This window comes from Gobio gobio (genome assembly GCF_949357685.1).
Source record: "Gobio gobio genome assembly, chromosome: 18".
NCBI lineage: Eukaryota > Metazoa > Chordata > Actinopteri > Cypriniformes > Gobionidae > Gobio > Gobio gobio.
In genome coordinates, this window is record NC_137111.1 from 8,784,850 (window position 1) to 8,801,105 (window position 16,256).

The 16,256-nt window shown below is 42.2% G+C and overlaps 1 protein-coding gene across 1 annotated transcript; it reads right to left on the reverse strand.

Moving 5' to 3' along the window:
* Positions 1-8,883: 8,883 nt before the first annotated feature.
* LOC307142401 (tubulin alpha-1B chain-like) lies at positions 8,884-10,513 on the reverse strand (the record flags this gene model as incomplete). The annotated part of the gene is made up of 3 exons (XM_079843206.1): positions 10,297-10,513; positions 10,044-10,192; positions 8,884-9,861 (listed from the first exon to the last, which is right to left on the reverse strand). Exons 1-3 carry the CDS (start codon positions 10,472-10,474, stop codon positions 8,884-8,886), a joined length of 1,305 nt encoding a protein of 434 aa, XP_079699332.1. The 5' UTR covers positions 10,475-10,513.
* Between the last annotated feature and the right edge of the window lie 5,743 nt (positions 10,514-16,256).

Genomic DNA, 16,256 nt, shown 5'->3' on the forward strand with positions numbered 1-16,256 from the left:
TTGGTCGCCACGTCACGCGGGCTCACCGATAGGCTGCTGCAGTTGCCAGCAGAGCAGCCAATAGCACGCTGGAATAGCCTGCTATGGTCTGCCAGGCTGCCGCACTGCGTTGACAATGTTACAAAATTAAGGATAATTTTGGGTTTTTCAGAAATCTCGAAGAAAGAATACTTTCCCCGTAGCGTAAGGAACTTACGCAATACGAGAGAACCTCTCGTAAGAGAACAATAACTTTACAGAAATTTACATGAAAGGTTTTAGAGAAAACACTGTTATTTTTCAGATTTTCCTTTACCAAAACGGTAAAGCAATCTTGCTGAATTGTACAAAAATGTTTTCCTCTTGCATGCATCAAAACATATTTAATACAGATGGGTTAATACTTAGATGCTCAAATCATAAATGTTATATGCAAAGTCAGGCGCTTGAACACAGTTACTGTTATTGAACACTGTTACTGTTATTGATCACTGTTACTGTTATTGAACACTGTTACTGTTATTGAACACTGTTACTGTTATTGATCACTGTTACTGTTATTGATCACTGTTACTGTTATTGAACACTGTTACTGTTATTGAACACTGTTACTGTTATTGATCACTGTTACTGTTATTGAACACTGTTACTGTTATTGAACACTGTTACTGTTTTTTTGCAGGTTGCCATCAAGCAGATGCGCAAGATTAACAATGATCGTTATCTTGATATTGTAAGTTGGTCAAAAGTTGAATGTGTATTTGTTGTTTAAGTGCTGATTACTGTAGTCAATACTCCTGGAGGAAGCATTAGGTGTAAATGTAATAGATCAGTAAACCTTTAAAGGCTCTGATGATCGTATCTATAAAGATCAAAGAAAAGTACATTTAAAAATGATATGTTTTCTTCAGATTTTGACCCAGCTAACCTTCTGTCTACTACTTTTCTCTAGCCTGGGCATCCCACACCTCTCATTACAGAAGTGGCGCTGCTGCTCATGATGAGGCAAGAACCCATAAGCCCCTACGTCATCCGACTGTACGACTGGTTTGAACATCCTCGCAGATTCAGTCTCATAATGGCGTTCCCTGAATCCTGCGAGAACTTGCTGGACTTCATCCTTTGTGATCCTCCACTGGATGAAACCACAGCTCGGGTCATCATGAGACAGGCTGTGCTGGCAGTGCAACACTGCATCGAGCATGCCGTTTTTCATAATGACGTTCATCCACAGAATTTCCTGCTGAAGACAAACACATTAGAGCTCAAGCTGATAGACTTCGGCTGCGGTCAGCTACTCAGTGCTGATGGCTACGAGAGGAAAATATACTGTGGTGAGTATTTTTGGAGTGTGGAAACCTGGATGTAGTGACTTTCTGATTATTTGATGCTTTGAAGAAATTGCTCAACAATGTGCAAATGTCTTGCTTAAAGGATTACGGGATTACTGGCCACCTGAAGTCTTCACAGAATCTCGATTCCACGCCGTCCCAACAAATGTCTGGGCTCTAGGAGTGTTGTTGTACGAGATGATGAATGCATGTTCTCCCTTTGGCAATAGAATAGAAATCACACAAGCCAAAGTTACATTTCAGAACTCCAACTTATCCAAAGGCACCGGCGGCGCCAGGGGGGGTCTTGGTGGGGTCTCAAGACCCTCCTAAAAAACGCCTTGACCCCCCATTTGACACCCCACCCTCTTCCTGATTAAAAAATATATATATCCGGGATAAAGATTTAAAAATGTTTCTCTTCAAACTACGCAGAACAATAATAATTAATAATTTATTCAACATATAAAAAAATATAAACATAAGACTCACTGCGACGCCCCATGAACGTCGCCACGCCTTGCAGAGCCGGCGCCAGCCAAGCGCTGATGAGGGGGCGTGTGAAATACTGAGAGCGGGCGATGATTACATTCATTGCTGCCACATACATATTATTTTCTCCACTCAATTATGTCATAATAACGAGATATGTCGTTAAAACAACATATTTTTCTCGTTAAAACGACATATAGTTTCTCCAAAAAAGGACATGTGATGTGTACAAAATATGCATTTATCCACATTAGAGAATTTATATAGCCCATGTGCCTTTGTCACACTTCCATGTTTGAAAAGCAGAAGCCAGCTCAGCGTAAAATAGGCTCTTCCGCTGCCTGTATCAGTGGCAGTGCCCATAGCACGAATTTGTAATAATTTATTGATGTAGCCTAGCCTACAGTCTTTAACAGAACAGCCATGGGTAAAAGGTACCATGGACTGCTCATGATTAGCCTCAGTGGCGTAACTTATGGCGGACCCTGCTGCAGCCACCAATATCATAACTAGCCTATCTATAATAGGCCTAATGTAATTAAGACATATATTAAATGTTTTTCATTTAAAAACAGAAAGACGGGCTTAGACTACTAACTCAAAGGCCGCGGAAACAGGCCAGTGGGTTCATTATGCACATCAATACATTCCCGACGATCTTGGTTTGCTTCTGATTTAATAAATATACAGCCATTTAGTGGATGAAACCTTGATCAAAATTAAAATACAATTTATAGAAAACGAAATTCACTTTAAAGAAAGACTTTCAACAAAACTCAATGAAGTCTCCAGGCATATTGCACATCTTATAATGAAGTTTATCTTATGCTGCTCACTCTGCACAGCACCGCTGCGAACAAGCCTTCCATCAACAATGCAAACGTTGAGTTACTATTGATTCACATGGCTTTGCGATCCTACATCGGCATCAAAACAACGAAAAAACAGCGAATCCAACGCATTCATGCAGTTCGCCGTAATTTGTATAGATGGAGATTACAAAGGGCTTTGGGAGGGGAAACACAAAGAACCGATTTGAAACTAGGCTCTGGCTCCGATCTAGCTCTAGCACTGCCTTGGTGGAAAAGGGGTATAAGGAAGCACACGTTTAGATCTCTTCTCCCCAGTGACTCTCCGGCCATCTGAGCATGAAACGCTGCTATGGCCGCCACATATACTTTGAGCGTGGAAGGGGCGAGATGCGCGTCCGTCTCTCCACACAAGTGTGGGTCCGACATTCTAGATAGCTTTGGAGCCAGGACCTGTGAGTTATCAACTGCGCCTCTGATTGAGCTATAATGAGCCAATCGTCGAGGTAGTTCAGTACTCACAGTCCCCGTAGCTTCAGGGGGGCGAGGGCCACATCCATGCACTTTCCAAAATGTATGGGGTGCCAGGGATAGACCGAATAGTAGGACTGTGTATTGATAAGCCTGCTACTTGAAAGTGAATCTCAAGAATGGCCTGTGGCGGGGTGCTGTCTGAATGTGAAAGGAAGCATCTTTCAGACCCACTGTGAAAGACCAGTCCTCTGGTCAAATTTGCGAGAGGATTTGTTTCATTGTCAACATTCTGAACGAGTGCGTCTGAGCTTCACAGAGAAAATGGATTTTGTTTATACTGAAACCAGACAATCACACTCGATCGCTGTGAGCCCCCAGATATCAACCAAAAAGCGTCAAGCCCCACAACCACCAAAGACTGTGGGCCCAGCTCGCTCTGCCCCTCCTCCTGTGAGATTTCTTCGGTCACAACGCCAGGCGACACACCCTCCTCCATCTGCACCAAAAACAACTGATACCAGCTCTCAGTGATGTGTTCTGGGTCCTCGCAATGTCAACAGCAACCTTATCAAATGTTTACAAAACAAGCGTGAACCCAGTGTTCCTGTCTCTTTCTCTATTTCTGTTCTGTTAGAAAGTCTAAGGCCTTCTCAGGCCGTATGGCAAACCCATCTAATCTGTTGCCTGTTACTTGTCAAACTAAGATTACTGTGGGGGAAAAAATTTAAATTAATACTGTTAAGTTAGCACTTTTAAACATCCGTTCACTTAAAAACAAATCATTTCTAGTCAATGACTTAATATCCACAAACAACCTAGATTTTTTGCTTCTAAATGAAACGTGGCTAGAAGACAGCTGCAGTGCAACAGTCCTCAATGAAACAGCCCCTCCTAACTTTACTTTTATGAGTGTCTGCAGGGCAGTCAGGAGGGGTGGAGGCGTCGCTGCTCTTTTTAAAGATGTCTATCAATGTAAGCAAGTATCATTTGGTGACTATTTGTCTCTAGAATATCTGGGCATTGTGCTAAAAGGTGCACCACGCATCCTGCTTATCAGTATTTATAGGCCTCCGAAATATTCTCCGGCCTTTATCGATGACTTTACAGAGCTGTCATCAGCAATCACATCTGAGTATGACTGTTTTGCTATTGCTGGGGATTTTACATTCACATTGAAAATGCTGAATCCAGTACAACAAAAGATCTCATGACTTTTCTTAACACTTTTGATTTGACGCAATATGTTCACGGAGCCACACATGATCGTGGACACACTCTAGATTTACTTATCAGTAAGGGTCTAAACATTTAATCGATAGTTATTAGGGATGTGGCACTGTCTGATCATTTCTGTATTTTCTTTGATATATCAATCTCTCCTGCCATTGAAACTAGATCTGTCTCTGTCAAAAAGAGATGCTTAAATGAGAACACTAGTGTGCTGTTTATGAAGGCTATATCTCTAACACCAAGCATATCTGCAGACTCTGTTGATTTTCTCCTTGACTCTTTTAACTCAAAAGTAGGGTTGGGCATCGAGAACCGGTTCCAACTTGGAACCGTTTAAAAAATAACGATGCCATTGGAATCGTTTAGAAATTTTGTTTTCGATTCCGATCATCGGTTCCAAACGCGCAAGTTTTCGGAAGTGCTTGCCACGCCCGTTTGTTCTGTTGCAGCCATGGAGCACGGCAATCGGCGCTCAAAAGTGTGGCTTTATTTCACTTAAAAAAAAAAAAGCCTGGGTCGGCACAGTGCAACACATATGACAAACTTATTTCGTGCACGGGAGGATGCACTACAAATATGTGGTGTATAAATTAACGAGTGTAGCGTGTTTAAAATGCTGCGCAGGTCTGTCCTCCTAGGGCAACCCTGCGCTAACCAACGTTACTAAAGGGATAGTTCACCCTGAAATGAAAATAAAGCCTTCTTTTACTTACCCTGATGTTGTCCCAGTGCCCTATGTCCTATGACATTTAAAATACTGTTCCTGCACGCGCTCCTTCCTATTATGGAATGGCAGTGAATGGCGATCAGCTAAAACATTACAAAAAATAAACAAATGTATCCCGCAATGATACAGGGAGACGCGCGCCATATGGAAAGTGTTCAGGGGGCACACTATAAGGTTTTGCGAGAAAGAAACCGTATTATTCAGTAAAAACACTGAGCTCAGCCGTTATTCTGAGCGCGCTCCTCTGTGTACACTATGAGCCGTCAGCAGCCGCCGGCGCTCATGCCTACTATAATAACTCGCACTCGTCATTGCACCCAGGATAAGCACACACACACACGCACCATTTGGAGAAATCAAGCTCAATAGAAAAAAACGCGATTCTCGTCTTTTCTATAACGTATATGATAAGAAATAATACTAATAATATAACCTCCTTAAGTGAATATTGTGTACCGGTTGTCATGACAATATTGCACGAGGCTACTGCGGCTTGGAGTGCGCACACACATGAACACGCGCATTTGAACAACAGCTGGGTGAGTAAAAGATGGCTTTATTTTCATTTCAGGGTGAACTAACATTATCCCACCTCGTCATAATCAGGTAGTGTAATAACAAAGCCCTTGACCAAATTGCGAATTGTGGTGAACAACAACGTTACTGAAATTATTTTTCCCCCTTGTAGATTTAAATGTAGCTATACGCAAATTGCCCACGCTAGTAGCAGTCCTAATATGACTGCTGTTAATGCTATTGCTAAACCGGGACTCATGTGAAACTCCATTCACCTTTGCAGCAAAGCAAGTGAAAATGCCAGCGGAGAAAGTCCCAAAACTAAAACTCATTATTGAATCAAAATACAATTTTCCTCTGTGAAATGAGCCTGTGAGATGTTGTGACTCCACCCCTCAAAGAATCGGAATCGAGAATCGAAAAGAACCGGAATCGAAACTAAGAATCGGAATCGGAATCAGAATCGTTCAAATCAAAACGATGCCCAACCCTACTCAAAAGTTAAGGGTGTAATTGATGATATTGCTCCTGTGAAAGTCTAAAAAAAGAGTGGCAAACAAAAAGCACCTTGGAGAAACTCAACAGCAGTGCAATTAATGAAAAGACAATGCAGGAAATCTGAACACATGTGGCGAAAGACAAAACTTGTAGTCCATTTTAAGATCTTTTCAAATATTATAAACATAAACATAAACAACACGCACACTCTTTTTGCTACTGTTGAGAGACTAACAAACCCCCCGAGTCACATTCCCAGTGAAATGCTCTTAGACAGCAAATGTAGTGAGTTTGCTTTCTTCTTCTCCGAGAAAATCAATAATATCAGAAATGCGATCAGCACATCGTTCAGTTGCTCTGGGGTGAGTCAGATCAGACCACAACCTCAGAAAGTTACTATCACTGATTTCGAAGCAATTGATGGTAAAATTTTAGAAGAAACGGTACAGCACCTTAAAACATCAACCTGTGCCTTTGACACACTCCCCACTTCTTTTTTCAAAAGTGTGTTTAACTGTTTAGAAGCAGATCTCCTAGAAGTGGTAAACGCCTCACTTCTTTCTGGGACTTTTCCAAACTCCTTAAAACCACAGTAGTAAAGCCTCTCCTGAAAAAGAGAAATCTGGACTCCATATTGAGCAACTACAGAACAATCTCAAATCTCCCCTTCATAGGAAAGATCATTGAAAAAGTTGTTTTCAGTCAGCTGAACAAATTCTTAAGCTCAAACGGATACTTTGACAATTTTCAATCTGGTTTCCGACCACATCACAGCACAGAGACGGCGCACAAAGATAATAAATGATATTCGCCTCAATACAGATACAGGCAAAACATTCATTCTTGTACTACTCGACCTCAGTGCTGCATTCGACACTGTTGACCACAACATACTTCTTGACAGGCTAGAAAATTGGGTTGGGCTTTCTGGAATGGTCCTCAAATGGTTCAGGTCATACTTAGAAGGGAGAGGTTATTATGTGAGTATAGGTGACCATAAGTCTGAGTGGACATCCATGACTTGCGGAGTCCCACAAGGGTCAATTCTTGCACCACTCCTATTCAACCTATACATGCTGCCACTCAGCCAAATAATGAAAAAAAAAAAAAAATGGCTTAACACAGCTATGCTGACGACACCCAGATCTACTTAGCCCTGTCACCTAATGACTACAGCCCCATTGACTCTCTATGTAAATGCATTGATGAAGTTAACAGTTGGATGTGCCAAAACTTTCTTCAGTTAAACAAACACAAAACTGAAATCACTACATTTGGAAACAAAGATGAAATTCTCAAGGTGAACGCATGTCTTGAGGCCAAAGGTCTGAAATCAAAAAATCAAGTCAGGAATCTTGGTGTGATTTTGGAGTCAGACCTGAGTTTCAGTAGTCATGTCAAAGCAATAACTAAATCAGCTTACTATCATCTGAAAAATATTGCAAGAATTATATGCTTTGTTTCCAGGCAAGACTTAGAGAAACTCGTTCATGCTTTTATCACCAGTAGGGTGGACTATTGTAATGGTCTTCTCACTGGCCTTTCCAAAAAGACCATTAGACAGCTGCAGCTCATACAGAACGCTGCTGCCAGGATCCTGAGCAGAACCAGAAAATATGACCATATCACACCAGTCCTCAGGTCTTTACACTGGCTTCCAATTACATTTAGGACCGATTTTAAAGTGCTATTACTTGTATATAAATCACTCAATGACCTAGGACCTCAATACATTGCAGATATGCTGATAAAGTACAAACCCAACAGATCACTCAAAGCATCAGGATCAAGTCAGTTAGAAATACCAAGGGTTCACTCAAAGCAAGGAGAGTCTGCTTTTAGCTATTAGGCCAGCCGTAGCTGGAACCAGCTTCCTGAACAGATCAGATGTGCTCCAACAGTAGCCACTTTCAAATCCAGACTCAAAACACATGTTTAGCTGTGCATTTACTGAATGAGCACTGCTACTGTACGTGCCTTGTCTGAACTGCTTGCATTTTAATTTATATGTTTCAATTTAACCCGGTTTTAATTTTTAATTATACTCTTTATCTTTCATTATTTTTATTTTGTTAAGGCTATATGGGTGGAAGATGTTGAGAGACAGGGAGCGATAAATAAATAGGGTGGATAAACCATAGGTGGATGACTGATTCTGTGGTAAATGCAACGTGATTGAAATTGAGAATTGAGATATCACGTGGGCGAGGAGGCCGTGCTGTGAGCCGGTTAAAAACCACAGAAGCAGACGGACAATATGGGGAAGTCCCAAAGTAAACCTAACTCTCCATTTTCTTCCACCACAGATAGGGATTGTCATCTTTTTCATTCCTATTATAACTGTTTTAATTCACTTACAAATATTTTTATTTCATTTCTGTGTAAAGCACTTTGAATTGCCACTGTGTATGAAATGTTGCCTTACTCTTGACATTTGTGGAATTATGGACTAAGTGTTTCAAGATATGACATGATAATGCAGTACAGTAGGAGCCATTTAGTGTTCTTGGCCCCTGCTAGTATCCAGGAAATTTATGGTAGATATATTAGACCACATTTTTTGAATTGGTTCACAGTTTACAAAGAGGCTGTTTGAAGCCATGAGCAAGTGATGTTAATACATTTAAACAAAACCGATCTTACATGTGTGATGAACCCCTCACAACTCTGAAACGTGATGTCTGCTGAACTGTGGCTCAATTATTTTCCCTAAATGCCCAAGGGCACAACGACCTTGGAGCAAGGTCATGAAGGCAAGAGTAGCCATAGAACCAACTAGTTTTTAAATGCTTAAGTTTATTTACTCAAATTACAAGTACATTTAACATTAATATTCTTCATCCTCCTCCCCACAGTCCTCTGTGGAATCAGCGCCAACCTCCTCATAGTCTTTCTCCAGGGCAGCCATGTCTTCCCGTGCCTCCGAGAACTCCCCTTCCTCCATTCCTTCACCCACGTACCAGTGAACAAAAGCCCTCTTTGCGTACATCAGATCAAACTTGTGGTCCAGGCGGCTCCATGCCTCTGCGATGGCGGTGGTGTTGCTTAGCATGCAGACAGCTCTCTGCACTTTGGCCAGATCCCCACCTGGCACGACGGTGGGCGGCTGGTAGTTGATTCCGACCTTAAACCCTGTGGGACACCAGTCTACAAACTGGATGGAGCGTCGCGTCTTGATGTTGGCTATGGCAGCGTTAACATCTTTTGGAACTACATCACCACGGTACAGCAAACAGCAGGCCATGTATTTTCCACGGCGAGGGTCACACTTCACCATCTGGTGTGCTGGCTCGAAGCAGGCATTGGTGATCTCCGGTACGGAGAGCTGCTCATGGTAGGCCTTTTCGACTGAAATGATAGGGGAGTAAGTGACCAGTGGAAAGTGAATGCGAGGGTACGGGACCAGGTTGGTTTGGAACTCTGTGAGGTCAACATTTAGGGCGCCGTCGAAGCGCAGTGATGCCGTAATGGAGGACACAATTTGAGCGATGAGCCGATTCAGGTTAGTGTAGGAGGGACGCTCGATATCAAGGTTTCGCTTGCAGATGTCAAAGATGGCTTCATTATCCACCATGAAGGAGCAGTCCGAGTGCTCGAGAGTGGTGTGGGTCGTAAGGATCGAGTTGTAGGGCTCAACCACAGCCGTGCTGACTTGCGGGGCAGGATACACAGAGAACTCCAACTTGGACTTTTTACCATAATCTACAGACAGTCGCTCCATCAGCAAAGATGTGAAACCAGAGCCTGTTCCACCACCAAAACTGTGAAAGATCAGGAACCCCTGCAGACCGGTGCACTGATCCGCCTAGAGTAATCAGAGAGAAAAGGTAGAGATGGGTTTTCAAATACCTGCAGTATTCCTTGCTTTTAAACATCACCACACTTAAAGGGATAGTTCACCCAAAAATGAAAATTCTGTCACCCTCATGTGGTTCCAAACCCATTTGTTCATCTTCGGAACACAAATGTTCCATGAAACAAACTCACCATTTTGCGCATCCGGTCGAGCACAGAGTCTACGATCTCCTTACCAATGGTATAGTGACCACGAGCATAATTATTGGCCGCATCCTCCTTGCCACTGATGAGCTGCTCAGGGTGGTAAAGCTGTCGATAGGGTCCGTTACGGATCTCATCTGCATTTCAAACAAAATAGATGAGGATATAAAGCTCCAATGGACATACAGCAACAAGAGTTGAATACGAATAAGATAAAAGCTTGAATGGAGTTCAGGCTCACCAACAACTGTTGGCTCCAGATCAATGAAGATTGCACGAGGAACGTACTTCCCAGCACCAGTTTCACTGAAGAAAGTGCCAAAAGAGGAGTCTACCACTGAGCTGCCATCTTTAACAATGGTCCCATCTGGCTGGAAGCCGTGCTCTAAACAATATAACTCCCAGCAAGAGTTACCCATCTGGACACCTGCTTGACCAATATGTATGGAAATACACTCCCTCTGGTTTGACCAAAACAAACAAACACACAGTCACAACTTGAAGCGGTTATGCAGTAACACGATACAGTAAAAATAACAATAATCTCACCATGGTGCTTGAGTATCACGGCAAGTAAGAATTAAACCAGAGCCTTTAAACCCTGCAAATATAAAACACACTCTTAACACAAACTAAGCTCCTGGAAATCATTAACTGTTGACATCCTAAAAGAAACCACCTCACCTCCACAGCAACACCAAACCACACACCTGATCTTCATTTATATTAGTGTCAAATTAGGGCGTGGCTCTTAATTAAACCTGTAATACTGCTAGCAAAGGTAATTAGCCCTGCAGATTCAAACAAAACAAGCTTGGCATGGATTATCCCACTTACGTTTTTAAAGTTGAGTTTAAACAGAACGTTTTTAAGATGATAGGCCAACTACAAGGGCAGATTTTCTTGATTTAATATTTAGGCTATTTGGGTTTGAAATTGTTTTGTAAGATTAAAATGTGTTACGAACCAGTTTCACTCAGTTTTCAAGATCAAAATGTATCATTTTATTTGAATAAGGGAAAGCATTTTTCTACTTGACATTTTCCACTGTAAAAACAAATCATAATTTCACGGAAAATAACTCTACATTTTTTACAGTATTTTTTTTGTAATTTTAAATTATGTTTAAAACTATGTAAAATTACAAAAAATGTCTGTAAATTAACAACTTCACAGTTATTTTAAGGATTATATAATTAATCACAAATTACAGTATAATTACAGGATAATTATTGTATTATTTATACAGTATTTTTTCTGTTTTCTTAAGTTACATTTATGCATTTAGCAGACGCTTTTATCCAAAGCGACTTACAACTTGGGGGTACAATAAGCGATTGGTCGTGAAGAGTCGAGTGAGCGCAACAAGTGCCTGAAATACTCGGTCCGTGTAAATTTCTCAGTGTAGCACAGGCTAGAGTAGGGCAGGAAAGAGGAAGAAAAGAGGAAAGGAAAGTTTTTTTTTTTTTTTTTTTTAGGAGGTTAAGTGCTCACGGAAGAGATGAGTTTTTAGTTGACTTTTGAATGTTGTCAATGAATCCGCATTTCGGATGGCGGTGGGCAGATCGTTCCACCAGCTGGGAACGTTGAATGAAAATGTTCTGGAAAGGGATTTTTTGCCTCTCTGTGAAGGTACCACAAGCCTTCGCTCCTTGGTTGAACGAAGGCTTCTGGTGGGGGTGTGGCGACGTAGAATCGAGTCAAAGTATGCAGGAGCTGAGTGCGTGGTGGCTCTGTAGGCAAGCGTCAGCGACTTAAACTTGATGCGAGCAGCGAGTGGTAGCCAGTGCAGAGAGATGAAGAGTGGTGTGACGTGGGTCCTTTTGGGCTCGTTGAAGACCAGACGTGCCGCTGCTTTCTGGATCATTCGAAGTGTTTGGATCACACAAGAGGGGAGTCCAGCCAGAAGCGCATTGCAGTAGTCAAGTCTAGAAATAACCAGGGCCTGGACAAGAAGCTGTGTTGCGTGTTCTGTTAGGAACGGTCTGATCTTCCTGATGTTGTAGAGCGCAAACCTGCAAGAGCGAGCTGTCTTAGCAATGTGATCTCTGAAGGACAACTGGTCATCAAATGTAACTCCAAGATTTCTGACTGATTTTGAAGGGGAGATCAGGGATGTACCTAGCTGGATGGTGAAGTCATGTTGCATAGTGGGACTGGCGGGAAAGATGAGGAACTCAGTCTTTGCCAGGTTGAGCTGTAGGTGATTTTGACTCATCCATTCAGAGATGTCAGCCAGACACCTGGAGATTCTTGCAGCTACTGTGGGGTCGTCTGGTTGGAATGAAAGGTAGAGCTGAGTGTCATCAGCATAGCAGTGATATGAGAAGCCATGTGCCTGTATAATGGGACCTAATGAAGTAGTGTAAATGGAGAAAAGGAGAGGTCCAAGCACTGAGCCCTGAGGAACCCCCGTGGTCAGTTGATGCGCTTGGGATTCCTCTCCTCTCCAGGCAACCTTGAAGGACCTACCTGTGAGATAAGATTCAAACCAATGGAGCGGAGTCCCTGTGATGCCCAATGATGAGAGGGTGGACAGAAGGATTTGATGATTTACCGTGTCAAAGGCAGCAGATAGATCAAGGAGGACGAGGACTGATGATTTGGACTCAGCTTTAGCTATCCGCAGGGCTTTGGTGACCGACAGTAATGCAGTCTCTGTGGAGTGGCCCCTTTTGAAACCGGATTGGTTAGAGTCCAGCTGGTTATTCTGTGAGAGGAAGGATGAAACCTGGTTGAAAACAACTCGTTCAAGAGTTTTTGCTATGAATGGCAGGAGAGAGACAGGTCTGTAGTTATCAATGAGTGATGCGTTTAAAGTGGGTTTCTTAAGCAGTGGAGTTACCCGAGCCTGCTTGAAAGTGGTAGGGAAAGTGCCAGTGCAGAGCGATGTGTTGATGATGTGTGTGAGTGCAGGAAGGAGAGTAGGAGAGATGGCTTGAAGGAGGTGTGAGGGAATGGGATCGAGAGGACAGGTGGTAGGATGGCTGGAGAGGAAAAGTTTCGATACTTCGGCCTCAGTGAGTGTGGAAAATGAGGAGAGAGTATGTTCGGTCGTGGAAGTGGCTGATCTAAAATTCACAGTGTGTGGGGGTGCGAACTGATTGCTGATAGTTGTTGTTTTGTTTGTGAAGAATTGTGCAAAGTCGTCTGGAGATAGGGAGGTGGTGGGGGGTGGTGGAGGAGGACAGAGCAGAGAGTTGAATGTTCTGAATAGTGTGCGTGAGTTTGAGGTGCTGCTGATTTTGTTTTGGAAATAAGAATATTTAGCTGCGTGTACTTCATTCGAGAAGGATGAGAGCAAAGACTGATACTTAGCTAGATCAGATGGGTGATTTGATTTATGCCATTTCCTCTCTGCTGCCCTGAGTGTCGTCCGATGGCCACGAATAACATCAGATAACCAAGGGTTAGAGGGAGTAGCTCGTGCTGGCCTAAAAGAAAGAGGGCAGATATCGTCTAGACATGTAGTTAAAGTGGAGCATAGAGTGTCAGTTGCAGTGTAAACATCCATAGAAGAGAATTGTGTGGATGAGGGAAGGGAGGAAGAGACAGCAGAGGAAAGATGAGAAGGAGAGAGTGAGCGCAGGTTTCGTCTGAAAGTAACTGGTGGAGGAACTGGTGGTGTGTGAGTAGTAAGTTGAAGATTAAATGTGATGAAAAAGTGATCTGAGATGTGTAGAGGTTTGACCAAGATATTGTCTGTAGAGCAGTTGCGTGTGTAAATGAGGTCCAGCTGGTTACCAGATTTGTGGGTATGTGACGTGATGAGGCGTTTGAGGTCGAATGAAGCTAGGAGGGAGTGGAAATCTGAAGCATAAGATTTGTCCAGGTGAATGTTGAAGTCGCCGAGTACTATGAGTGGGCAGCCATCCTCCGGAAATGAGGACAGCAGAACATCTAGCTCATCAACAAAGGTGGTCAGTGGACCTGGGGGGCGGTAAATGACTACAATATGTATTTTAGTGGGAGTTGAAAGCGTTATAGCATGATATTCAAATGTGTTGTTTTTGCAAAGAGCTGTGTGAGATGAGTATTTCCAATTGTTAGAAATGAGAAGACCCGTGCCCCCACCCCTCCCAGTCTGGCGAGGGGTGTGGGAGAAAGAGAAGTTATTAGAGAGAGCAGCAGGTGTTGCTGAGTCTTCTGGACGGATCCAGGTCTCAGTCAAGGCCAGGATTTTGAGAGTGGATTGAGTGGCAAAGGCAGGAATGAAGTCAGCTTTATTGACAGCTGACTGACAATTCCATAGCCCCACAGAAAAAGAAAGAGACGGAGGGGCATTAGAGGAGGAGGGAACAGGAAGTAGATTAGCAGTGTTACGGTGCCATCTACGTCTACGTGTAATAGTGGGTCGTGGTTGCGAGATAACGGGGATGGAGTGGACGCACATGGTTAGAGAGAGGAAGGAAAGAAAGATGAAGGGAGAAGAAGGAGATAACTCGGTGCCTTATCGGAGTCCCTGCCTCGGAGGAGTCGCGCAGAGGAAGAGTCGAATACAGATGTCTTTACCCGCGTCGGTCTTCACACGCGGAGGCTGACACGCGCGCTGAACGCTTCCGCTGACGCTTCCGCGCCAGCTATGGAACGCTCGTTAAATAGAGTTACATACAAATTTACGCTAAATTACAGAAACAATCTATTATTATATATATAGCTCATTATATTAAAGGTTTATGTCCATACTAACAATTTAACATTATTCTTTGTAATTTTAAAGTAAATCTAATTAGTTTTATATTTACACTGTAAAAAATTAAATCGTAAAAAAAAGGTCAAATTACTAATTTTGACAAAAAACTTAAAATAAAAGTAAAATATCTTAATTTAAATTAAGTGCAAAAAAATTATTTTACAGAAATGGTTTTAGAGAAAACACTGTTATTTTTTAGATTTTCCTTATTTAAATTAAGATATTTTACTTTCATGTTATGTTTTTTTGTTTGGCAGCTGCTACTGCCAGTCATTTGACCGTTTTTTTTATTAATTATTATTTTATTTTTTTACAGTGCAGGTCTGTAAAAGTATTATTGCAACGTCTTTTTTTCTTCTTCTTTCACACGAATACAATCAGAGTTATATTAAAAAGTGCCCTGGCTCTTCCAAGCTTTATAATGGCAGTGAATGGCTGTTTCTGTTTTGAAGTCCACGAAAGTGCATCTATCCATCATATAACTGCTCCACACGGCTCCAGGGGTTAATTAAGGCCTCCTGAAGCGAATCGATGGGTTTTGGGACTTCAAAACAGAAACAGCCATTCACTGCCATTATAAAGCGTGGAAGAGCCAGGACATTTAAAATATATATAACTCTGATTGTGTTCGTCTGAAAGAAGAATGTCATTTACACCTAGGATGACTTGAGGGTGAGTGCTACTGGCTTTTTTGCAATGTTTATGCAGATTGTTTTGAACAAGCTATAAAACGGGGACGTGTGGTAATTGCAGATATATCTAGCATTTCTGAGTCAATGAAACAGGTTCCGATTTTTTATTTAAAAAAAATGTATTAAAGAAAACGTCCAAAGTTTGTAACTATTCAGTAAATGTGTTCAGATCGATGCGTGGTCACGTGCTCTGCTCATATGAATGATTAGAGTTTTAGTTGCTATGGCGACGCGTGTTATGTGACTCGTGTGCATGCGCACCAATCTCGATCTGTTGTTGAGAGAGACAAGGCGAATTCACAAACTTTTGCAGAATATTTTCTGTACTGACTTTGAGATTTTGAAGCTGTTCGGACGATTCCTGAGACAAGACTTTTATTCTGGAAGAACATCGCAGGAGATATCCTTTACACAGAGTTATATTTTTGAGTTTTATTATTTCTAAGGATAGTGCTATCTTATTGTTCTTTTCTTATTTTAGGAGTTTCGAGTTTGATTTATTTTTTGTTTTTCTTTTCTTTTCTGGGAGTAGTATTTTTGAGGAGAGTTTATTGTATTGTATTGTATTGTATTGTGTTGTGTTTTGTGTTTTGTATTGCTTTGATTCCAGATTGGAGGAGGATGTCGATGGCGAATATGATGGGTGAAACAGGAGGTGAGTGCTTTAGGTTTTTCATTTGTTTATGGGATGTTATGTTACTGAAATATTCCAGCCTCAGGCCGCTCCAGATCCAGGAGAGCCGGTTTCTCTCAGACGGCTGGTCAGGAGGTTTGGAGACCCGGTTCTGAGGACTGACCCAGACACAGATCCAGAAG